This window comes from Oryctolagus cuniculus, chromosome 4 (assembly GCF_964237555.1).
Source record: "Oryctolagus cuniculus chromosome 4, mOryCun1.1, whole genome shotgun sequence".
Taxonomy (NCBI): Eukaryota; Metazoa; Chordata; class Mammalia; order Lagomorpha; family Leporidae; genus Oryctolagus; species Oryctolagus cuniculus.
The window spans coordinates 2879455-2901852 of NC_091435.1; the positions used below are offsets into that span (position 1 = coordinate 2879455).

The window sequence follows — 22398 nt, forward strand, 5'->3', positions numbered from 1 at the left end:
CTGGTTAACCCTCCACCTGCGGCGCCGGCATCCCATGTGGGCACCGGGTTCTGTCCCGGTTGCCCCTCTTCCAGGCCAGCTCTCTGCTGTGGCCAGGGAGTGCAGCGGAGGATGGCCCGAGTGCTTGGGCCCTGCACCCCATGGGAGACCAGGAGAAGCACCTGGCTCCTGCCATCGGATCAGCGCGGTGCACCGGCTGCAGCAGCCATTGGAGGGTGAACCAACAGAAGGAATACCTTTCTCTCTCTGTGTCTCTCACTGTCTAACTCTGCCTGTCAAAAAAAAAAAAAAAAAAAAAAGAAAGAAAGAAAGAAAGAAAGAAAGAAAGAAAGAAAGAAAGAAAGAAAGAAAGAAAGAAAGAAAGAAAGAAAGAAAAGACAGTATTCCCTCTAAAGAGAGCACAGAATGCTATAAAGCGCCTTCAGGGGAAGCAGCGTGTCCAACCCCAGAGCAGAGACAGCACAAGGCGCTAGACCAGGTCCACGCTGAGCTCTTACAAGCACGTGCATCGCACAGAAGAGCACGGGTTCGAGTCCCGGCTGCTCCTCTTCTGATCCAGCTCCCTGCTAATGCCTGGGAGGGCAGCAAAGGATGGGCCCAGGTACCCATGCGGGCGACCCAGACGGAGCTCCAGGCTCCTGGCTTCAGCCTGGCCCAGCCCTGGCTCTGCAGCCATTTGGGAAGTGAACCAGAAGATGGAGGAGTCTTCCTCTTCTCCCTCTTGTTCTCGCTCTAGCGTGGACCACCTCTCCGCGGGCACACCTGGTGAACCAAGGCGCCTGGGTCACCCACAGCGGCCAAGCCAAGCCCTCCGCGCATGCGCACGCGGGCCCGGAAGTACGCCAACACGCGGCGTCTCCCGTGACGTCACCGCCCGGCGACGGCAGGAAGGCGCTGCCGCGGGGCGGGAGCACGTGGGTGGCGGCTGGGCGGCTGGGCGGCCGGGCGCATGGCGTGTTCCGTGGGGCTGGCGCTGTGCGGGCAGACGCTGGTGGTGCGGGGCGGCAGCCGATTCCTGGCCGCGTCCACTGCGTGCAGGTGAGGGGGTCCTCGGGCGGCGAGCCCAGGTGGCGGGCGCGCGCCGGACCTGGCGACCGCGCTCCTTCCGTCATCGCTCGGGGGTGGCCCAGGGAGCCCGGGCACACGCAGCCCGCGGGGCCGCCCGGGCCTCGGGCCGTCCTGTCCCGGCCAGCGGCCTCCGAGTCGGGCACGGACTCTTCCGGGCGGCGGCGGCGGCGGGGGTGGGGTCGGGACGCCCGCACCCGGAGGGTGCCCCCGGGGCCCTGTGCTCCGCGCGTCCGCAGTGCCGGCGCGGCCTGGGGGAGGCGGCCGTGGGCGGCCTCGGGCAGTGGCGTGGGGAGCCGCGGGAGTCACGCACGCCCCGCCGCGGTCAGCCTGCGCCCCGGCGGCCGGCGGCGTGGGGAGCCCTCGCGTGGGGAAGGCGGTGTCGCGACGGAGCAGGGCTGGTTTGGTCCGTGTCGCGTGGGGCTTCGGGAGCCGAGGGGCGGCTTGTCGCCTCCTGCTGAGGTTCTGCCCGCCTTTGCTTTGGGGACGGCCTTGCAGGTGGCGTGCGCAGAGTAGACGGGTCGGCGCCCCGAGTCCTCCGTGGGGTTCTGCACCGGGCTTTCCTCCTCGCGCGCCGTCTAACGAGCGTGCAGACAGCTGGGCGGCGCTGGAAGTCCGAGTGCCGGCTTTAAAACCCCCCGTCCCTGTCTCTCCCCAGCGATGGCGACAGCGTCTTCACGTACGACTGCAGCGCCGCGGAGAAGACCTCGCGGGAAAACCGAGGGTGAGATGGGGGCCGGAGGGGCGCGTGGGCGAGCGAGCTGCCCCCGGGACACAGCGGCGGCCCCTCCAGCCAGGAGCCCGGAGCGCGGACGCCGGGCGCGGGCAGGCGCGGGGAGCGGCGGTGGCGCGGGCGCTGTGTGTGCGTGGCTGCCCGCGGGGCCCTGCAGCGGCGCTGGGCTCCGCTCGCTTCTCGAGGAGTGTTTGACACGACCCCCTCGCTGCCTGACTCTGCCTGGGGCCTTGCAGTGAGCGGGTTTTGCTAGGAGATGGGAGGTGGCGCCTGCTGCATCCCCCGCACTGCGGCCGGGAGTTGGCGCTGGACCCTCCCGGAGGCCTGACTGTCTCGTGTCTTTCCCAGGGAGGACGGACAGCCCGTGGACCAGGGCAGTGACACGATCCTGGCGTCCACCTTCTCCACGTCCGGCAGCCATTTTGCTTTGACTGATGACAGTAAGCGTCTGGTTCTTTTCCGTACAAAACCGTGGCAATGTCTGAGTGTCAGGTATGCGATGCCAGCGCTGAATAACTGAGATGTTCGCCCTCCCCGTGCTTGCATGCCACAGCAGTAGCCAGTCACCAGCGGCCAGCAGCTGGCACGCACCGCCACCAGGGGCAGCCGCCTCCGGCGCTCGAGGGGCCTCGTTCTCTCGTTCCGGGTGGGGGGTTGGAGAGCCCACGGCAGGCGAGTCAGCGGGGTGGGGGCAGGGGGATGGGGCGCAGCTGCCCTGGCCACGGTGCCCTCCGCTTTCCAGACAGGTGTCCCTCCGGCCTGGGATTCACGACGTGTGCCGGGAGGTGTTGGGGTTTGGGTCACTGAGATGTGGGTGCTGCAGCTGTGAGCTGGGTGAGTTTGTTTCTGGGCTGGAGCGTGGCGTCCGCGTGTCTGAGTGGACAGCTCAGCATCGGGCCGCTCAGCAGGACGCCGCGGCCTCACTGTCCCGTCACCCAGCCAGCCCCAGCACGCCCTTGGCCTTGCTCGGCCCCGTCCGAGGCGTCCCGTCACCGAATCTTCCGTCCGTGGGTCCACTCCCTGAATACCCACAGCGGGCAGGCTGAGGTCAGGAGCCAGGAAGCCCAGGCCCCTGTGGGTGGCAGGGACCCAAGGGCTCGAGCCGCCGGCGGCTGCCTCCCGGGCTGGCATTAGCAGGAGGCTGGGACTTGATCCCCGAGACTGGTCTGGGTGCGCGTGTCTCCAGGGGCAGCTTCATGGTGGCACCACAGTGCCAGGCCCAGCTTTGCCAGGGCTTCCTGCGCTGCGCCCTGTGGGTGACGCCGGGCAGGCTAGCGTTTCTGTCGCCCTGAATCCTGCCACAGACGTGCTCCGCCTCTGTGGCGGGGTGGGGCCGGAATCCTTGTGATGATGGTTTGGCGTCACTGTGCGCACGCGTGGTGCGCGGTCTGCCCCGGCCCCGGAAGCCGTGTGGTTTACCCGTGGACGATGGCAGCGCCGCAGGTGTGACGCTGGAGTTACTGAGGGCCAGGAAAGTCCGTTCTAACTGGCTCACAGCTGAGTCACTGGGGCTGTTAGATCCCGTGTGTGTGTGTGTTTAAGGTTTATTTTATTTATATGAAAGGCAGAGAGACCGAGGGAGAGACCTCTGCCGTCTGCTGGTTCAGCCCCTGAGTGACAGCAGTGGCCAGGGCTGTCGCCAGGCTGAAGGCAGCGCCGGGAGCTCCAGTCCGGTCTCCCCTGTGGGTGGCAGGCGCTGTAGCTGGGGAGTGGATTGGCGGGGCAGTGGGGTGGCCGGGGCCTGAACCAGTGCTCTGGTGAGGGAGGCTGGCGCTGCAGGCTGCGACTTAACCTGCCGCACCGCAGGGCCGGCCCTGTGGGGTGGGTTGGTTTGTTTTTTTAATTTGAAAGGCAGAGAGCCAGAGACAGACACGGGGAGGTCTTCAAGATGCCTGCAACACTGGGCTGGGCCCGGAGGAAACCAGGAGCCCGGAACTCAACCCCCGCTGCCGCAGGAAGCCGCGGCGCTGGGTCTGGAGCCCAGCGCCTGGGACGGGGTGGGAGTGGGGGGCGTCTGGGAGGGGGTGAGGGCGGGGGGCGCCTGGGACGGGGTGAGGGGGGGCACCTAGGAGGGGGTGGGGGGGTCCCAAGCAGTGTGGTGAGGACTAGGCCAGCTGCTCGCCGCTGCTCCGTCTTGTTTTCCGAGAGGAGTGCGAAGCCAGGGTCCAGATGGCGCTGCGAGGAGGACCACCCTTCCTGCCCTCTTTTGGGGTCATGTTGAGGAGCAGGCGCTGTGGCCGCTTTGCTGTTTCACGTGGTGTGTGGTGTTGGATGAGACGGTTGGAGGCAGGAGCCGCGGCAGCTCTGCGGGCGGTGGGAGTCCCTCACCAGGAGGAGCCGGCTTTCCCAGGCGCGGCTGATGGCGGTGCCCTGCTGCTCCCGCTGGCTGCTGGGATTGGACTTCCAATAGGGTAGGGAGGGAGGGAGGCGGGGGCGGCCTTGGGGCTTGGGGTGGAGACGCTGGCTGAGACGCCCATGGCCCACGTTGGGCACCGGGTTTTGGTGTCTGGCCCTGGCTCCCGACTGCAGCTTCCTGCGGCTGCGTCTTGGGGGCAGCGTGATGGCTCGGGTAATGGGTGCCTAGCACCCGAGGGGCCTGTTGATTGCAGGCGTTTGGGGAGTGGGCCTGTGAGTGGGCGTGTTCTCCTCTGACTCTGCCTATCAGGATGAAGCGGGGGAGGGGAGGGCAGCGGTCAGTGCAGGCTGTGGGCTGTGAGGGGTTAGTCGAGGGCAGTGGGGGGGTGGGGCGCAGCCTCTGGAGCGGCAGTAATCAGATTCACTCGTTCCTTAGCTGCTCACTCAGTTATGTGAGAGGCAGAGAGCGAGCGAGCTCGTCCGTCCACGGTTCACGCCAGGCGGGTGCAGCTGGGGCTGGGCCAGCACCTGCATCCGCTCTCCCGTGCAGGAGGGGCAGGCCCGGCTCTGGAGTCGTGGGCCGCCGTCTTCCCGGGCAGGGTTGGTGACAAGGGCGGCTAACGTGGCGTGGCACGGCCCTGGCACGGCCGTGGTTTTCTCCACTGCCCCGCGAGGAGGTGTTTTCTCTCTGCTTTGCTGTTCCGGAGTGCTGGGCACTGATACACAGCTGTCTCCCATTCGTGACTGATGTGTCCGGGCACCCCGCACGAGCTGCCGGGGCGAATGGCGTGCGTGTGATTCCGTTAGAGGACGCTCCCTGCCTTCCGAGGGGTCTGTTGCTCCGCCCGCTGGAGTCTGAGTGGCTGTGACGGAGTGGACAGCACGGGTGTCACCAAGGCCGCGGGGAAGCTGTTGTCGCGTGTACTTGGCTGAGGGAGGGGGCAGGGCAGCTCTGTGCTTCCGGGCTCCTCGGGTGTGTGCGCTTTCCTTTGTTGATGGGGGGGAGCTGACCCAGTCAACGGAGTGTCGTCCCCCCCCCCATCCACAGAAGCTTCACGGTGGCAGGCGGGAGGTGACTGAGGCCGGGGACTGCGCTTCCCGCAAACCCGGAAGGCCTGGGGTCGAGCTCCGGGCCGGGCCGTCTGGGTTCCCGTGCCCCTCTGCTGGCTCCAGCCCTTTGCAGGCCCGCCCAGGTTCTCGCCCGGCTCTGGGGCAGCTGTCTGCTTCCTCAGGGTCTGCTTTGGTCTCCTGTGTTAACTCTTAGTCGTCCTCTCCCGCGTTCCAAGCCCCGCTGGCGCTGCCCGGCGGCTCTGCAGGTGTGCGCCTGCTCCTGGGTGTTGCCTCCCAGAGCGAGCTGTGTGCACAGTCCCCTGTTCCCAGCCGTCCCCTGTTGAAGTGACGCTGAACCCGCACCTCCTCCCGCCTCTCTACCTCTGGGACTTGGACGGAGAACTGGACAAGACCGGTACCGGGGCAGGCCCACTCCATCAGGAAAGAGCTTGATCCTGGCTCGAGTCTCAAGGTCTGGGGCTCTCATCTGGCGATGGCTTCTTGCTGGTCAGAGTCCCAGGGCAGTGCAGGCCTCGTGTGGCAGGAGACAGGTGGCCGTCTGTCTGTGCAGGTGTCCAGTGATCCCTGGCCTCTCCTCATCAAGCCTCCGGGCTTCAGGGCCTCCCCGCTAGTGATCTAGTCGTTCCTGAATGCCCACCTCCAAATGCTGTGGCCAGGTTGTGTGTCCATCCTCTCGGTTCCCTCAATGTCTGGTTTGGGATCAAGCTCCTGCCTGAGCCCGGGGGACATGGTCAGGGGCTGTGGGACACCCACAGTGTCGCTGTTCTGCCTGAGTCCAGGGGACATGGTCGGGGGCTGTGGGACACCCACAGTGTCGCTGTTCTGCCTGAGTCCAGGGGACATGGTCAGGGGCTGTGGGACACCCACAGTGTTGCTGTTCCTGCTGAGTCCAGGGGGACGCGGTCAGGGGCTGCGGGGCACCCACAGTGTCACTGTTCCTGCTGAGTCCAGGGGGACATGGTCAGGGGCTGCGGGGCACCCACAGTGTCACTGTTCCTGCTGAGCCCAGGGGACATGGTCAGGGGCTGTGGGGCACCCACAGTGTCGCTGTTCTGCCTGAGTCCAGGGGACATGGTCAGGGGCTGCGGGGCACCCACAGTGTCGCTGTTCTGCCTGAGCCCGGGGGACATGGTCAGGGGCTGTGGGACACCCACAGTGTCTCTGTTCTGCCTGAGTCCAGGGGACATGGTCAGGTGCTGTGGGACACCCACGGTGTCGCTGTTCTGCCTGAGTCCAGGGGACATGGTCAGGGCTGTGGGACACCCACAGTGTCGCTGTTCTGCCTGAGCCCGGGGGACATGATCAGGTGCTGTGGGACACCCACGGTGTCGCTGTTCTGCCTGAGTCCAGGGGACATGGTCAGGGCTGTGGGACACCCACAGTGTCGCTGTTCTGCCTGAGCCCGGGGGACATGGTCAGGGGCTGTGGGACACCCACAGTGTCGCTGTTCTGCCTGAGTCCAGGGGACATGGTCAGGGGCTGTGGGACACCCACGGTGTCGCTGTTCTGCCTGAGTCCAGGGGACATGGTCAGGGGCTGTGGGACACCCACAGTGTCGCTGTTCTGCCTGAGTCCAGGGGACATGGTCAGGGGCTGTGGGACACCCACAGTGTCTCTGTTCTGCCTGAGTCCAGGGGCACGTGGTCGGGCTGTGGTCGCTGAGAGCTGTGCCAGGGCGGCCTCCCCGTGGTGAGGGCCGCAGACGTCAGCCGAGGGCAGCGGCACTGGGCAGTGTCCAGGAGCTCCCGCTGTGGAACGGGCCCCGCTGCGTCCTCCATCACACTGCTGGGGCCTCTGCAGCGGCAGAGTGGTACTGGGTGGCCCTGGCCCCTGCCCTGTCACTGCTAGCTGGGTGCTGGGGCTCTAGGCCCCGGGTCTCCCGTGACCTCCCGAGACAGGGCAGGCGAGCTGGCTGTGTTTGGGCAGTGTGTGTCCCACACTCAGGAGTGAGCACTGCCGTGTGTGGGGTGGCGGCAGCACGAGGCCCGGCTGGTGGCCCTGGGGCACAGGCTCACTCTCGGGTGTCTTGCAGGTGTCTGTTGGCCTGGACAGTGTGTAGCCGGGCAGTCAGGCGCAGGCGTGGCTTCCCGGTGTGGCTGCACTTGGGAGGAGGGGTGCTGGGAGCCTGTTCACCTTCCTCCAGGGAGCTTGCCGTGCCCTGGGCTCCCGGTGGCTCTGAGCGCCCCAGAAGGCTTGGGCTGGGATGACGGTGGACGCCAGGATTCTCTCAGCCCTCAGCGGTTTCCTGTGGCACTTAGACTCGTCACTTAGGCTGGCTGGGGCAGGGTGCCCCGCATGCCAGGCCCGTGGGGCGTGCAGACTTCAGTGTGGGTGTGATGGCGGTGTCCTCGGTGGGGGAGGAGAGTCCGCGTGGGGTTCTGTAGTTTGAGGGGCGCACACTGGGGCCTCCTCAGACTCGGCTGGGTGGTGTTAGGCAGCTCGCGGCTTCCTCTTGGTGACGGGCTGTGCTTAGGAACACAACTCTGTGTAGCCAACAGTTAGGTGCGGGGAGGGCACATTGCAGATCTGATGCCCTCGGCTGCCACGTGACCACGCCCAGTGGCTGCAGCTGGGGGCGGCCCTGAGGCCCTGAAGGCCCTCCTCGGACTGCCCGGCCCAGCGTGGGCGGGGTGACTGCAGGTGCCTGGTGCAGTCCTGCTCCCTCTCCCGCCAAGCCTCGAGTTCCTGAGGCTCTCTTACTGACTGCGTTCCTTTAGAATTCTGTATTTGTGGCTGTTTTGGTGCTGGGCATAGTGAGCTCAGCTGTCTTCGATGGGGACAGGTTTCTGGTAGGTGGGGTGGATTCTGGGAACACCGGTCAGGGGGGAGGGGGGCTGGGAGAGGCTGCTTCGTTAGGACAGTGGGAACTGCTTGGACGGCAGGGTCCGAGCTGGCCGGCTTGGGGCTGGAGCAGCCTCGCTGGACGGGGCGGTGAAGTGTTCCCTGGATCTGAGGGCCCCTCCCATGTTTGGGGTACACATGCCCATGTGTCCAATGGACCCTGTTCAGAAAATGCCCACCCTCATCCTGTCGGACGTGGGTTCTATGCACTTGGAGTTTATCTGCCTTGATCCACTTGGCGGTGGGGGGGGTCTACACTGCTGGGGGCTGTGCTTGAGTGGGGACCAGCCCCGGAGCCCCGCCCAGTGGTCACTGCTGGCTGCTGCTGCCCGGAGCCCCATCCAGTGGTCACTGCTGGTGCTGCTTCTCTCAGACGTGGCCTGGGAGGGATTTGAGGCACAGCCCAGGTGGGACTCGAGGCGACAAGGATTCCTCCAGGGGGTTTAGGAGGACCGAGGCCGGCTCCCCGGCACAGGGGAGCACGCAGGTGGTGCTGCCCTGGTCTTCAGCATTTGAGAACGAGAGCCCGCAGGCCTGTGGTGACCGCTCCCAGCGAGGGCCGGGAGAGTCTGCAGCCAGGCACGGCCGCCCGCAGGCGCAGGGGTGGCTTCCTTCTGGAAACCTGAGTTTGGGCGCTGGGGCTAGAGAAGGTGTGGGCTCCTGCAACACCCCGTGCTCTGGAGGGCCTGACCAGGGCGGCCCGGAATCGGGCTCAGGGCGGTGCCAGCTCCGTCGTGGGGGCTTCAGGCTCAGCCTTGAGTGCTTGTGGGCGAGCTCCTCCGTGGGGGCTCTGGGCCTTGAACCCCTGACTCTGGAGGGAAGAGGAAGTGCCGCGAGCTGAGGCTGCAGAGGCTGAGGGCCGGGCATCGGGTGGAGTGAGTGCGCCGGCTGCCTGCGGCGCCCTAGTGGGCGATGGCCAGCTGTCCTGCCTGGGGCCTGGTTCCTCAGACCCTGGGGTCAGCCCCGGGACAGGTTTGCCTGGGAGGCTTGCAGGCGCTGGGGCTCCTCTGGGCCCTGGTGGGCTCTCCTGGGCTGGATGTCATCTTGGAAGCCGAGGCCACCACTCCTGGATACTGTGGCTGCGTTTGTCACAGCCGCGTGATTAGCCGGTGGGGACAGCGCTGCTGGCCCAGCCGGCAGTTTGCTTGCATGATGGCGCACTCTGGGAACTTGGACTCCTCTTGCCCCAGAGCCCAAGAGTCTTGCGCCGGCTCCTATGGCCTCGCCACGTGGAAGAGGAGACGGCCGGCTGGGGACACAGCCCGGAGGCCCGTCCCTTTCTTCTGTCCTTTAGTTCCTGTGTCCATGAGAAGCCCAGGAGCCCCGTTTGGTCCATGCACTGGGGACGGCATTCTGCCAGGTCTCAGTCCCTGTCTGAACTGGCACCTGGTACCCAGCTGTGGGAGGCAGGTGCCCCGCGGCCGCCTGTGGGGACTGGCAGCTGCCACACCCTTGGTGACAGAGCGGGGACAGCTGCTCGGGGGAGGCAAGTGTGGCTGTGTGCACCTGTGTGGCACCTTCCCTTAGCCAGAGGCCGTGTCACCCCTACCTGGGAGATTCCCACGGAACTCAAGTGGGGAGCGATGGCTCGAACCCTGGCCCTGGTTAGGGAGAGGGGTGGATGGGAGCTTTGTTTCTCGCCGAGCCAGCTGGCAGACGTGAGAACTTTGTGGCTGGGGACCGAGGATCGAATTCATGCGTGTGCTGCGCCTCACGGAGACTCGATGGTGCCCTGACACTGTGCCAGCTGAGGGCCAGAGCTTCGTACTGCCCACAGCCACCCACCCCGTGTCTCCACCTGGTTCCTACCATTGCGAGCAGAAGTGAGGTTCGCTCAGCCGTTGGCGGTGTTTCGGTTCTTGGCGTGGCTGTGCTGGCGTGGCCCCATGCTCGGTGGCGGGAGGAAGGGGCACATGTGGGCCAGTGGGGTCCAGGGGCTCCGTGCTAGCGGTCACGTCCTGGTGAACCCACTGCGTTGAAATGTGCCTTACGTCATCCACCCGCGGTGTGCATCCTCGGGCCTGCCTGGAACGAGCCGGGACCCTTACTCAGCCTGCAGCTGGAGAAAGCCGGCAGCTGTGGCTGTTTTATGGTAAAGGGTTGGTTCGCGCGGTACTGACGGCCTGATGGACGCTTGGAGGCCGAGCCCTCATTGTTTGCAGGTGGCCGCGTGTGGCTTCAGGGTCTGGAGGGGCCGTCACTGCCTCCTGGCTGCTCACCGGGGGTCTCTCTGGCCTGCAGGACCGTGGTGAGGAGGTGCACAGCCCTGACCTTCACGGCCTCTGAGGAGAAGGTCCTGGTGGCCGACAAGTCGGGCGATGTCTACTCCTTCTCCGTGTCGGAGCCTCACGCCAGCGGCCAGCTTCAGCTCGGGCACCTGTCCATGCTGCTGGACGTGGTACGTGGGAGTTACCTCTGCTCTCCGTGCTCAGGAGCGGCCGTGGGCGAGGGGTGGCCCCAGGTAGGGGTGATGAGGTGGAGGGAGCCCCGAGCAGGAGCCCCGAGCTCACCCTCTGCTCCAGGGCCGTCCCCCCCACCCCCCGCAAGCAGGTCACCCGCAGACACCCGAGGCCCGCAGTCCCAGGTGGTGGAGCCACGGTGGGCCCAGCAGGGGCAGTGGGGGAGGCGGGTACAGGAGGTGGCGGCTGGGTGGGTCAGCTGGCGGGGGCACTGGGTCCAGACTGCCCGGCAGAGGACAGGCATCAGCTGGGACCCCCGGCCTCAGGAGCATGGAGCTGGATGAGGGCTGGGACGCGGGGACCACCCCGAGACGGAGAGGGGGTCCGGCACCAGACTCAGGAGGGCAGGAGCCCGCGCCCACGCCCTGGGTCTTCGTCCTCCCTGCTGGGGGACAGGGGTGCTGTCAGAGACCAACGAGTGGCTTCCTTCTCTCCCCTGCGCCGCAGGCCGTGAGTCCTGATGACCGATTTGTGCTCACCGCAGACCGGGACGAGAAGATCCGGGTGAGCTGGGCCGCGGCACCGCACAGCATCGAGTCCTTCTGCCTGGGCCACACCGAGTGAGTGCCCGCCCTCCGCAGAGCCGTGCCCCTCCCCGCCCCCGCGCCCAGTCCCCCCGCAGTACCCCTGCCCGCGCCCCCGCACTGAGTCCTCCCGCAGTACCCCTGCCCGTGCCCCCGCACTGAGTCCTGCCGCGGTACCCCTGCCCGTGCCCCCGCACTGAGTCCTCCCACAGTCTCCCTGCCTGCACCCCCACACTGAGTCCTCCCACAGTCTCCCTGCCCGTGCCCCCACACTGAGTCCTCCCACAGTCTCCCTGCCCGCGCCCCCACACTGAGTCCTCCCACAGTCTCCCTGCCCGTGCCCCCTACACTGAGTCCTCCCACAGTACCCCTGCCCGTGCTCCCACACTAAGTCCTCCCGCGGTAACCCTGCCCACACCCCCACACTGAGTCCTCCCATGGTACCCCTGCCCACACCCCCACACTGAGTCCTCCCATGGTACCCCTGCCCACACCCCCACACTGAGTCCTCCCGCGGTACCCCTGCCCGTGCCCCCACGCTGAGTCCTCCCGCGGTAGCCCTGCCCACACCCCCACACTGAGTCCTCCCGCGGTCCCCCTGCCCGCGCCCCCACGCCGAGTCCTCCCATGGTACCCCTGCCCACACCCCCACGCTGAGTCCTCCTGCAGTACCCCTGCCCGCGCCCCCATGCCGAGTCCTCCCGCGGTTGCCCTGCCCACACCCCCACACTGAGTCCTCCCGTGGTACCCCTGCCCACACCCCCACGACACCCCCACACTGAGTCCTCCCATGGTACCCCTGCCCGCGCCCCCACGCTGAGTCCTCCCATGGTACCCCTGCCCACACCCCCACGCCGAGTCCTCCCGCAGTCCCCCTGCCCGCGCCCCCACACTGAATCCTCCTGGGGTACCCTGCCCCCGCCCCACCCTAGCCTGGGGATGAGTCTGGTTCCTGGAAAACTCTCCACGTGGGTGTCTGTGGCTGAGCCCAGCGGTGTCCGAGGGGGGACACTCTGTGGTGTTAGCAGTCTGGAGCAGGCGTGCCTTACCTTGGGTCTGTGGCTCCTGGCCGGCAAGCTGTCGGAGGTCTGGGGAGGCGTCGTGGACCGTCCATCAGCCCTTCTGGGGGAGGTGCTGATGCGTGTCTGGGAGAGGCTGATGGGCTGCATCGGCCGGGGCGTGGTTCCGGGGTCCGTCGCCTGGGGCTGTGGCCGTCTTGGTCTGCGTGAATGCACTCTGCGGTCCTCTAGGCCGCGGCCTGTGGCTGAGCGGTGTGTGACACCCCGGTATCTGAGCAGTGGAAGAAGTCGGGGAGCGAATTCGACTCCAAGACTGCTCTGTGTTCTTGAGGGGGCGGATACGGAGATTGGCTTCGAGGGAGGTGTGGTACCCAGCCTGTCCATCGCGAGGGCTCATTCTTGGGTCTCCCAGTTCCCTAGGGACCCAGCTGGGGCTTCTCGTGTCTGGAGCCCTCGGCCATCTCCCCCTGCTTGGCCCTGCCAGATGCCGGCTTTGGCTTCAGGGCCTTTGCATGTGCTACCCCCGGCCAGTGCCCACCCCTCGCCGCCTCAGCGCGCTGTGCGACTTCGCCCGAGTCTGGGGCAACGTGGAGGTAGCACCGAGGCTCCTCATTGGTTTCTGCAGGTTTAAAGCGTGCCTGTAGCTGGCCTTGAGGTGCGCGCCGTCTGCTGGGCAGTGCTGCCCTCAGCCCGTTGTGGACACGCGTGTCCAGTGACCCTGTGACCCCTGGCGTCCTGGGGCTTTTGTTGCGACTCTCTCCAACACAGGAAGTGGCTCAGTGGCTGTTTCCGTGATGGGATAAATGCTGGGCAGGGCTGGGGACCAGGGGACCTCATGTCACCACCCATGATTGCTTGAGGGGACCTTGTGTCGCCATCCATGATTGCTTGAGGTCCGTGCCTTCAGCCTGGGAGGACAGCAGGGAGACTTAGCCCCACAAGTGACAGACCCAGGTGGGTCTTGTGGAGAGCCAGGCCTCAGGGTCGCTCTTGCCAGCTGAGCCGGGCGTGGCGGGCAATGTTGGGCCGGTGGGGACAGGTTGCCAGCCACACAGGACTGGGACATCGGGGCTGCGTTGTCCTTGAGGGACTGGACTGCGGTCTGACTCAGCTTGTCAGTGTGGACCCTTGCCCCCTGCCCCCTGCCCCTGTGCTGGGCTCCCCAGGGCCTCCGTGCAGGAGTCTCGGGGAGAGGTGGGGAGCGTGTTGCGGTGTCGCTGAGCTCCGCAGCTGGGCAGGGCGGACTCTGGGGTCTTCGTGGCAGGTGTGCCTGGGCACCTCAGCCGGGCCGGCCCTATGCTTCTCCAAGCTGCCAGAGGCCGTCACCTGGTTACCCTGGGCTTGGGGAGCAGGGCCTGTGCTGCCTGGAGACCATCACCTGGTTAGCCTGGGGCCTGGGGAGCAGGGCCTGTCCTTCCTGGAGGAGTGGGTGGGTCCCCGAGTGGCAGACGTGTGTGTCCCGTTACACGGCTGACCCTCTGCCCCTGTCCTGCTACAGGTTTGTGAGTCGCATCTTTGTGGTTCCTGGGCACCCTGGGCTGCTGCTGTCGTCCTCTGGGGTGAGTCACCGTGCCCCTCCCAGCATGGGGAGAGCAGCCTCCACCCCTGTCTGCGTCTCAGAGATGCGTGCATGCGTGTGTGTGGTGTGTGTGCGTGCACGTGTGTGTCGGCTGTGTGCAGTGTACGGGGTGCACGTCTTCTCAGGCTGCCATGCCTTCGGGGTGTTGGGGTCCCAGGTGGGAGCACGTGACAGGGAGGCCCTCACATTGGCTGCGGAGCTCAGCTTCCTGGCCGTGCAGTGGCCACGGGCGGCGCGCCCCCTGGCGGCTCGGGACCTGGCTGCGGTGTGCGCTCAGCGGACTCCCGCGGGCGGTCCGAGTCTCGCTCTGCCTTGCCCCCGCTCTTGGTCTTCCCCGCTGCTGTTGCATCCTGGGACGGCCGCCCCTGGCGTGGTCCAGTGAAGGCAGTACGTCCCTGGTGTCCTGCAGGCTGGACCATGGCCGAGTCTGTCCCACGCTGTGTTCTGTGTGGTTTCCCCTCTGGGTCTCCTGCCCCTCCGCTTCAGAGCGGGGTCTGCTGTCATGCAAGCAGAGGGAATGGGACCCCCGTGCCTGCCTCACGACTGAGCTCACTGCTTTCCCCCTGCTCCGGGCCCCTGGGCCCCTGGGCCCTGCTGGCCTGTGCAGCCAGCCCGTTTGTGCCTCTGCCCTGTGAGGTCTGCTCTCTCTCTGTCCTCTCCTCACCGGGCGTCTGCTAGAGGCTCGTGGCTTCTCGCCCTGGTGGAGAGGTCTGGGAGCGAGCAGAGGCCTGTCGCTGTGTGTTGGTCTCCGTGTTTATCTGCCAGATTTGCAATGGTGCAGGTGCATGCGTGCACGTGTGTGACGTGTACCCTGATGTACGTGTCTGCACGTGTGTATCATGTACATGTCTGCACGTGTGTACCGTGATGTGTGTCTGATGTGTGTATCGTGATGTGCATCTGATGTGTGTATCGTGATGTGGGTGCACATGTGACATATATCATGGCGTGCGTGTCTACATGTGTGATGTGTGTATCGTGATGTGGGTGCACATGTGACATATATCATGGCGTGCGTGTCTACATGTGTGACGTGTGTATCGTGATGTGGGTGCACATGTGACATATCATGACGTGCGTGTCTACATGTGTTATGTGTGTGTCATGATGTGGGTGCACATGTGACATATATCATGACGTGCGTGTCTACATGTGTGATGTGTGTATCGTGATGTGGGTGCACATGTGACATGTGCGTGTCTACATGTGTGATGTGTGTATCGTGATGTGGGTGCACATGTGACATATATCATGTGCGTGTCTACATGTGTGATGTGTGTATCGTGATGTGGGGCGCACATGTGTTGTATATATTGTGATGTGAGTGTACATGTGTGGCATGTGTATCCTGTGTGGTGTGTGTATCGTGATGTGGGTGTACATGTGACTACCATGATGTGAGTGGACACGTTTGGCGTGTATCCTGTGTGACGTGTATTGTGATGTGTGTCTGCCTGTGTGTGCTCACAGGCAGCCCCCAGAGGACGCTGCTGCCCGGGAACAGACTGGGATAACTCCCGTCCATCTCTTCCCGGCATTTGAAGATGGTCACAAGTAACGCCGTGGCCTGGTGGCTTCAGAGCCCAGCGGTGTTGGCTCTGTGTCGGTGACGAGCCCGCATGGGCCTGGGGTCTGCCCCGGCCTTGTGCCTGGCTGGTTCACCGTCCCCCTGACCATGCGGCTCTGATTGGCCTGAGCTCTGGCTGTCACTGGGGGAGCGGGCCCTGAGCATAGCCGGCCGTCCTCAGTGGCCTGCACCTGCTTCTGGGCTGGGACCCCTCCAGGCCCGTGTGCTGACGCGGTCTCTGTGTGCAGGACTCCACCCTGCGGCTGTGGGAGTACAGGAGTGGCCGCCAGCTACACTGCTGCCACCTGGCCGGTCTGCAGGAGCCCGCGGAGCCAGGGGGCCACCAGGTAGTGTGCTTGGCTCGGGGCTGCCTCTCCTGTCCCTGTGGGGGAGGGGTCTGCTGGCCACACCGGATGGAGTGGGAGAAGCTGTGCACGTCAGCTTCTGTAGGCACCAATAGTGTGCGTGGGAAGCTGCTGCGTTTATACAGCTCAGAATTGGGGGAAGCCAGCCAATAGGGTCGCGGCTGGGGATGCCCCGGCTCTGTGCTGACGTGCCTGGGAGGCAGTACCTGCCACCCACGTGGGCGACCAGCCCTGCTGTGGTGGGCATCTCGGTGGTGGACCAGAGTGCCCTCATCTCTGTCTCTGCCTTTCAGATCAGTAAAAGGTTTGGGAAGCAGTGACGCTAGGCAGAGAGCAACACGTGGATTTGTCAGCCCGGGCAGGGGCGGGGCGGGGCGGGGCCCTCCCAGCGTCCTCTCCGCCATGGCGAGGCCTCGTGGCGCCGTGGTGCATGCACTGGCTCAGGATTTGCTCTCCTGCTGGACCCTAGAAGTCAGCTTTTTTTTTTTTTTTTAAATATTTATTTATTGTGAAGGCAGACTTCCAATGCTAGCGACAGGTGCAGCTGGGCCAGGCTGACGCCCAGGTCTCCGTGTGGGTGGCAGAGGTCCAGGCCTTGAGCCATCTGCCTTCCAGGGTGCGCATCGGCAGGAGGTTGGGTTGGAAGTGGAGTAGCTGGGACTCGCACCCGGCGCTCTGGTGCGGGACGCAGGCGTCGCAGGCAGCGAGACAGCTGCGGTGCCCGTGCCCGCGCCCGGGCCTGCCTTTTGACCAGAGCCTCCCCTCGGTCACCGCCTCAGTGTGTTGGAGTTACTTGAGGAACATGGAGTCGGTACCTCTCCTTCCCACACTGGTTTCCAGAATGTTCTCACAGTGTCTCCTCTCCTCCTTGTCGTGTGGGCACTGAGTGTCTTGCGGTTTTGCTCTGGGGGTGGGCAGGTGGGCTCAGCCCTGGTCCCCACAGGTGATGTACGGGAAGTGGCCCTGGGGTGGGCAGGGGGGCTCAGCCCGGGTCCCCGCAGGTGACGTGCGGGAAGTGGCCCTGGGGTGGGCAGGTGGGCTCAACCCGGGTCCCCGCAGGTGACGTGTGGGAAGTGGCCCTGGGGTGGGCAGGTGGGCTCAGCCCGGGTCCCCGCGGGTGACGTACAGGAAGTGTCCCTGAGGTGGGCAGGTGGGCTCAGCCCGAGTCCCCGCAGGTGATGTACGGGAAGTGTCCCTGGGGTGGGCAGGTGGGCTCAGCCCGGGTCCCCGCAGGTGACGTACAGGAAGTGTCGCTGGGGGTGGGCAGGTGGGCTCAGCCCGGGTCCCCGCAGGTGACGTACAGGAAGTGGCCCTGGGGGTGGGCAGGTGGGCTCAGCCCGGGTCCCTGCAGGTGATGTACAGGAAGTGGCCCTGGGGTGGGCAGTGGGCTCAGCCCGGGTCCCCGCAGGTGACGTACAGGAAGTGTCCCTGAGGTGGGCAGGTGGGTTCAGCCCGGGTCCCCGCAGGTGACGTGCAGTAACTGGCTGTCTTTCCCGGCAGAGGCTTGCGGCGTCCAGGATCGCGTTCTGGGCCCAGGAGGACTGTGTGGCGCTGCTGTGTGACTGGTGAGTGGTGAGGTGCTGCTCCCTGGGTGCCCCGGCAGGGGGCTGAGGGCTCTGAGCTGCGCTCTCGGTGTTGCAGCTGTGGCCTAACTGGAGTCGAGTGGCCCTCACTGGTCTCCCGTGTGCTGCAGGGCTCCCCCGTGGGCCCCGCTGGTCTCCTGTGCAGGGCTCCCCCGTGGGCCCCGGTGGTCTCCCGTGTGCTGCAGGGCTTCCCCGTGGGCCCCCGCTGGTCTCCCGTGTGCTGCAGGGCTCCCCCGTGGCCCCTGCTGGTCTCCCATGCAGGGCTCCCCCGTGGGCCCTGCTGGTCTCCCGTGCAGGGCTCCCCCGTGGGCCTCACTGGTCTCCCGTGTGCTGCAGGGCTCCCCCGTGGGCCCCGCTGGTCTCCCGTGTGCTGCAGGGCTCCCCCGTGGCCCCTGCTGGTCTCCCATGCAGGGCTCCCCCGTGGGCCCCGCTGGTCTCTCGTGCAGGGCTCCCCCGTGGGCCCCGCTGGTCTCCCGTGTGCTGCAGGGCTCCCCCGTGGGCCCCGGTGGTCTCCCGTGCAGGGCTCCCCCGTGGGCCCCCGCTGGTCTCCCGTGCAGGGCTCCCCTGTGGGCCTCACTGGTCTCCCGTGTGCTGCAGGGCTCCCCCGTGGGCCCCGCTGGTCTCCCGTGCAGGGCTCCTCCGTGGGCCCCGCTGGTCTCCCGTGCAGGGCTCCCCCGTGGGCCCCGCTGGTCTCCCGTGCAGGGCTCCCCCGTGGGCCCCGCTGGTCTCTCGTGCAGGGCTCCCCCGTGGGCCCCGCTGGTCTCCCATGCAGGGCTCCCCCGTGGTTGATGGTGGCTGTCACCCCGTCTGGGCTGTGACAGCCCCGGAGGCTGGGATGCTGCTGGGGGGGGGGGGGTGGTTCAGCTGAGTCCTGAGCCGACACAGCCACCGGTGCTTTCTGCACGGCTCCCTCGTGCTGGGGACAGCTGGGGGCGTGGTCTCAGTTTGATGGGGAAGCAAGGATCCAGTTAAGACTGGAAAAGCTGGCCATGTGGTGCTGAGCCTTCTGCCTGCTGCCCCGCAGGAGGGGCCCTCGGATCCCGCTGTCCTTGTCCTGTGCCGGTCACCGTTGCCAGGTGACGCAGCACGTCACCCCAGCCCTCGGGGGTTTACCAGACGCGGGTCGGGTCAGGGCCCCTCCCCCTGTGCTCTGTCCTCACCGTCCTCCCCCTGCGGACAGCGTCCCTGTGGTCTACATCTTCCAGCTGGACGCCGCCGCCCGGCAGCTGGAGTTCAGGCAGCCCATGACCTTCCAGCACCGCGTGTGGGACGTCGCGTTCGAGGAGGCCCAGGGGCTCTGGGTCCTCCAGGACTGTCCCGAGGCCCCGCTCGTGCTCTGCAGGCCCGTGGGCGGCCAGTGGCAGGTGAGACGTGGGCCCTGGGCGCTGGCGGCCTGTCCCCGGGCGCTCCCATGGTGCTTTGGGGCACAGAGGGCTCGCCACCTTGCTCCTGGGACTCCCTGGCCCCGGGTCTCAGGCGAGAGGTCAGTGCTGTGGCCTGGAGGGTGTCGTTCACGGGTGCAGCCTTGTGCCCGGGGTGGTCGTGGGACACTGTAGAGCCCCCACGATGCGCCCTAGCCCTGCTACTGTGCGTGTCCGGGTGCTGGGAGCGGAGTCTGCAGTGTGGGGCCCTTTGGAAACCTGCATCCCTCCTACCCGAACCGCTCTGGCCGAGCTTTGGAAACGCTCTGCAACGTTTTGGCTACTTTGGTCAGCACCGAGCCCGGGAGCTGCCGGGCCCGCGGGCTCCTGGGTGGTAGGGGAGCCGCCTCAGGACAGGATGCCTGCCTGCCAGTGTTCCCGGGATGGGCCCCCCACCCCGTGGTGGCGCTGCTTGGTCCTGCCTACCGCTGACGCGGGCGTCCGTCGTCCGCAGGCTGTCCCCGAGAGCGCCTCCGTGGAGAGACTCTCCCGTTGTCTCCGTGGGAACTGGGCCATGTTGGAAGGTGAGAACCACACAGGGCGACCGGCCTGCTTGGAAGGGAAGACGGGGCTGTGTGCGACGGTCGCACGCTGACGCTCCAAGCCACGCAGTCTCTGGCCAGGAGCCACGGGCAGCTCCGTCCAGGGCTCGCAGGCTGCAGTCACCCCTCGTCCACCCCTTCCTGCTCCCTGGCCGGGGTGGAGGATTCGGCCCTAGAGCCGTAGACTGAGGGCCTGGCTTCCTCCGGGTCCCTGTCAGCCCAGCACTTCACCAACAGCCAGCACGAGATGAGATGAGATGCTGGCAGCGTGGGTGCCGCCCAGGCCTCCTGCTGTGTCTGGTAGAAGCAGGTGCCCCTCCCCTCCCCTCCCCCCTACTCTGCAGTCCCAACTCCCTGCTGTGTCTGGTAGAAGCAGGTGCCCCTCCCCTCCCCTCCCCCCTACTGTGCAGTCCCGACTCCCTGCTGTGTCTGGCAGAAGCAGGTTCCTGGGGGTGGCCAGCGTGTAGGCTCTGGAGGCCCCGCAGGAAGGCACCTGCTTGCCGATTCCCACCTGCCCGCGTCCTTGTTCCCTGCCAGGCTCCGCAGGTGCCGACAGTGCCTTCCACGGCCTCTACAAGGCCACCTTCGACAACATGACGTCATACCTGAAGAAGAAGGAAGAGAGGCTGCGGCAGCGCCGCAGGAGCCCCCCGCCCGGACCCCAGGGCCCGGCCAAGAGGGGCAGGGTGGGCCCGGCGGCCCTGGGCTGCTGACCTTTGGCTTGGCGGTGGCGCTCCCAGCTTCGCGGCACTGGAACCCATTTCACCTGTTCCTCCCCGCCCTGGCGGCTGATGGATAAGCCGTGGTGACAGGCTGGACCAGCCACTAGCAGAGGACAGACGAGGACAGACGCGGCTCGGAACGCCGCGGCGCTGAGCCGGGCCTGCGCGCCCTGGCTGAAGGGAGCCGCGCAGTGCGTTAGCCTGGGTGAGGACAGTGTGGGCGAGCGGTGAGCGCCGCTCCTCACTCACCTTCACGTTGAGACCGTGACGGCGGCCGCACGGCTGCGGCACGACGGCGGCTGGCTTCTGTGCCCCGGTGCCGCTCAGCCTGGGTCCTGCGGGCCGGGCCGCCTGTCACACTTCCATGTCCTCGTGCTTGGAGGCCGGAGGCCTGCGGCAGCCCTGGGGCTGCTGAAGCTCACATACTGTCAGGGCTCAGGCCCCCGTCCCTGCAGCCCCCAGGGCAGTGGCCCCCCAGACCCCGCCTCCCAGGGCGACGCCTGCGGCCAGGTGCGTGGCTGTCGCGGGTTCTGGGCCTCCACGGAGAGGAGCCCCGGCAGCCTCCTGGGGGCGTGTAGTGGCATGTGGCCTTGGCCTTGAGACGATGGAGCGGAGCCCCTTGGCGGGTGTGCTGCCTGAGATTTGGGAAGGCAGGCGCGCGAGCAGATTCGTCCCGGTCTCAAAGGTGGCAGCGGCCGCGTGTCCTGGGGACACCTTAGGTGTGGGGTCTCACCCGGGACAAAACCCTCTGCTTGAACGTTCTCAGAAGTGCCTTGTTCTCTCCCAGCCCCGTCTGTCCTGGGCAGCCTCAGCCCCTGCACGAGGACCCGGGACGCCTGGCTCAGGGCCGCTGTCCGCCTGGTGGCTAAGACGCCAGAGCCTGGGTTCGTGCCCCGGCCCCAGACCCGTTCACACCTGCTGAGGCCTGGGTGCTGGGTCCACACGGAGGCCTGGATTGAGCTCCCAGCTCTGCGGTTCGCCCGGCCCCAGCCTTGGCCATTGCGGGCATCGGGGGAGTGAGCCAGCGAGGGGAGCTCGTCCTGCTTCTGTCCCTGCCTTCTGGATAAAACCCATGGCTGTAGGAGGACTTCCGGTTTGGTCTTGCTGGTTGGACTGTGACCTGCCCAGGGCGCAGCCCTGTTGGGCGTGGGAGCTGGAATGATTTTTCATTTTGAAAAAGGTAAAGCTGTCCGGTGCCCCGGCTCACTAGGCTAATCCTCCGCCTGCGGTGCCAGCACACCGGGTTCTAGTCCCGGTCAGGGCACCGGATTCTGTCCCGGTTGCCCCTCTTCCAGGCCAGCTCTCTGCTGTGGCCCGGGAGTGCAGTGGAGGATGGCCCAGGTGCTTGGGCCCTGCACCCCATGGGAGACCAGGAGAAGCACCTGGCTCCTGGCTTCGGATCAGCATGGTGTGCCGGCCGTAGCGGCCATTTGGGGGGTGAACCAACGGAAAGAAGACCTTTCTCTCTGTCTGTCTCACTGTCCACTCTGCCTGTCAAAAAAGAAAAAGGTAAAGCTTGCACCTGTGACGCCGGCGTCCCTGTGGGTGCTGTGTCCCAGCTGCTCCACCTCCAATCTGGCTCCCTGCTGAGGCCCAGGAAAGCAGTGGAGGATGGGCTTGGGCCCCTGCACCCATGTGACCCACGTGGGAGACCTGGCTTCAGCCTGGCCCAGCCCTGGCTGTCGTGCCCATGTGGGGAGGGAGCCAGTGGATGGAAGGTGTTTCTCTGTATGAACCTGACTTTCAAACAAGAGAATAAAATCTTTTGAAAATGATGGAAGCAAATCAGAAGAGAAGTAATGTGACAGGGGGCGGTCATGAGAAATCCCAGCCCCGTGTCCACGAGTGGACCTTTCCCCCGGCGGCCGTGCTTGCTGGCTGCTTGCTCGCCCGTCCTGGGGCTGCTGGGAGCTGCAGCCGCAGAGACCGACTCCCGCAGAGCCTCAGGTCTGCCGCACGCCCGGCGCAGGAAAGCTGGTCGGCCTGTGGCTTGAGATCCCTCTTAAATACGTGACTTAGAAATGAGCTTGTTGGGGCCGGTGCTGGCGCAGCAGGTAAAGCCCCGGCCTGTGGCACCAGCATCCCATATGGGCGTCGGTTGAAATCCTGGCTACTTCACTTCCGATCCAGCTCTCTGCTGTGGCCTGGGAAAGCAGTGGAGGATGCCCAAGTCCTTGGGCCCCTGCACCCATGTGGGAGACCCGGAAGAAGCTCCTGGCTTCGGATGGGCGCAGCTCCGGCCATCGCAGCTATTCGGGGAGTGAACCAGCAGATGGAAGACTTCTCTGTCTCAGCCCCTCTCTCTCCATAACTGTCTCAAATAAGTAAATAAATCTTTTTTTTTTAAAATGAGCTTGTTTATTTCAGGGAAACCTCCCCTTGCCACGTGCGCTTTGCTCTTCCTTCTTGTTGGACAGTTGCCTCCTTGGCCCTTGCTGATCTGGGTGTTGGGCGCTGGACGGCGCCCCGAGGTGCCCGAGAGCTTCCTGCCCCGGCTGGAGGCCCCGACACCGTGGAAGGTGGTGCCGGAGCCCCGGCCCTGAGCCAGAGGA

At 66.0% G+C, this 22398-nt stretch overlaps 1 protein-coding gene across 3 annotated transcripts; it reads left to right on the top strand.

Annotated features, from left to right (window-relative positions):
• The first annotated feature begins 876 nt into the window (after positions 1-876).
• WDR4 (WD repeat domain 4) lies at positions 877-22195 on the top strand. 3 transcript variants are annotated; one of them, XM_070071789.1, is made up of 11 exons: positions 877-1038; positions 1724-1789; positions 2147-2238; positions 10307-10463; positions 10972-11084; positions 13566-13626; positions 15462-15560; positions 17079-17143; positions 18342-18525; positions 19037-19106; positions 19662-19988. In XM_070071789.1, exons 4-11 carry the CDS (start codon positions 10449-10451, stop codon positions 19835-19837), a joined length of 783 nt encoding a protein of 260 aa, XP_069927890.1. In that variant the 5' UTR covers positions 877-1038; positions 1724-1789; positions 2147-2238; positions 10307-10448; the 3' UTR covers positions 19838-19988. The 3 variants fall into 3 exon arrangements, with proteins under 3 accessions (XP_069927890.1, XP_002724079.4, XP_069927889.1); XM_002724033.5 differs by having other exon boundaries at positions 884-1038; positions 2147-2290; positions 19662-22195; XM_070071788.1 differs by having other exon boundaries at positions 888-1038; positions 2147-2290; positions 15462-15563.
• Positions 22196-22398: the final 203 nt, after the last annotated feature.

Bases quoted from the DNA above. Each gene is read 5' to 3' on its own strand.
- WDR4 (XM_070071788.1), top strand. From the start codon at position 950: ATGGCGTGTTCCGTGGGGCTGGCGCTGTGCGGGCAGACGCTGGTGGTG. The intron at 1,790-2,146 runs GTGAGATGGGGG...TGTCTTTCCCAG, and splicing joins ACCTCGCGGGAAAACCGAGG to GGAGGACGGACAGCCCGTGG. The intron at 19,107-19,661 runs GTGAGAACCACA...GTTCCCTGCCAG, and splicing joins GAACTGGGCCATGTTGGAAG to GCTCCGCAGGTGCCGACAGT.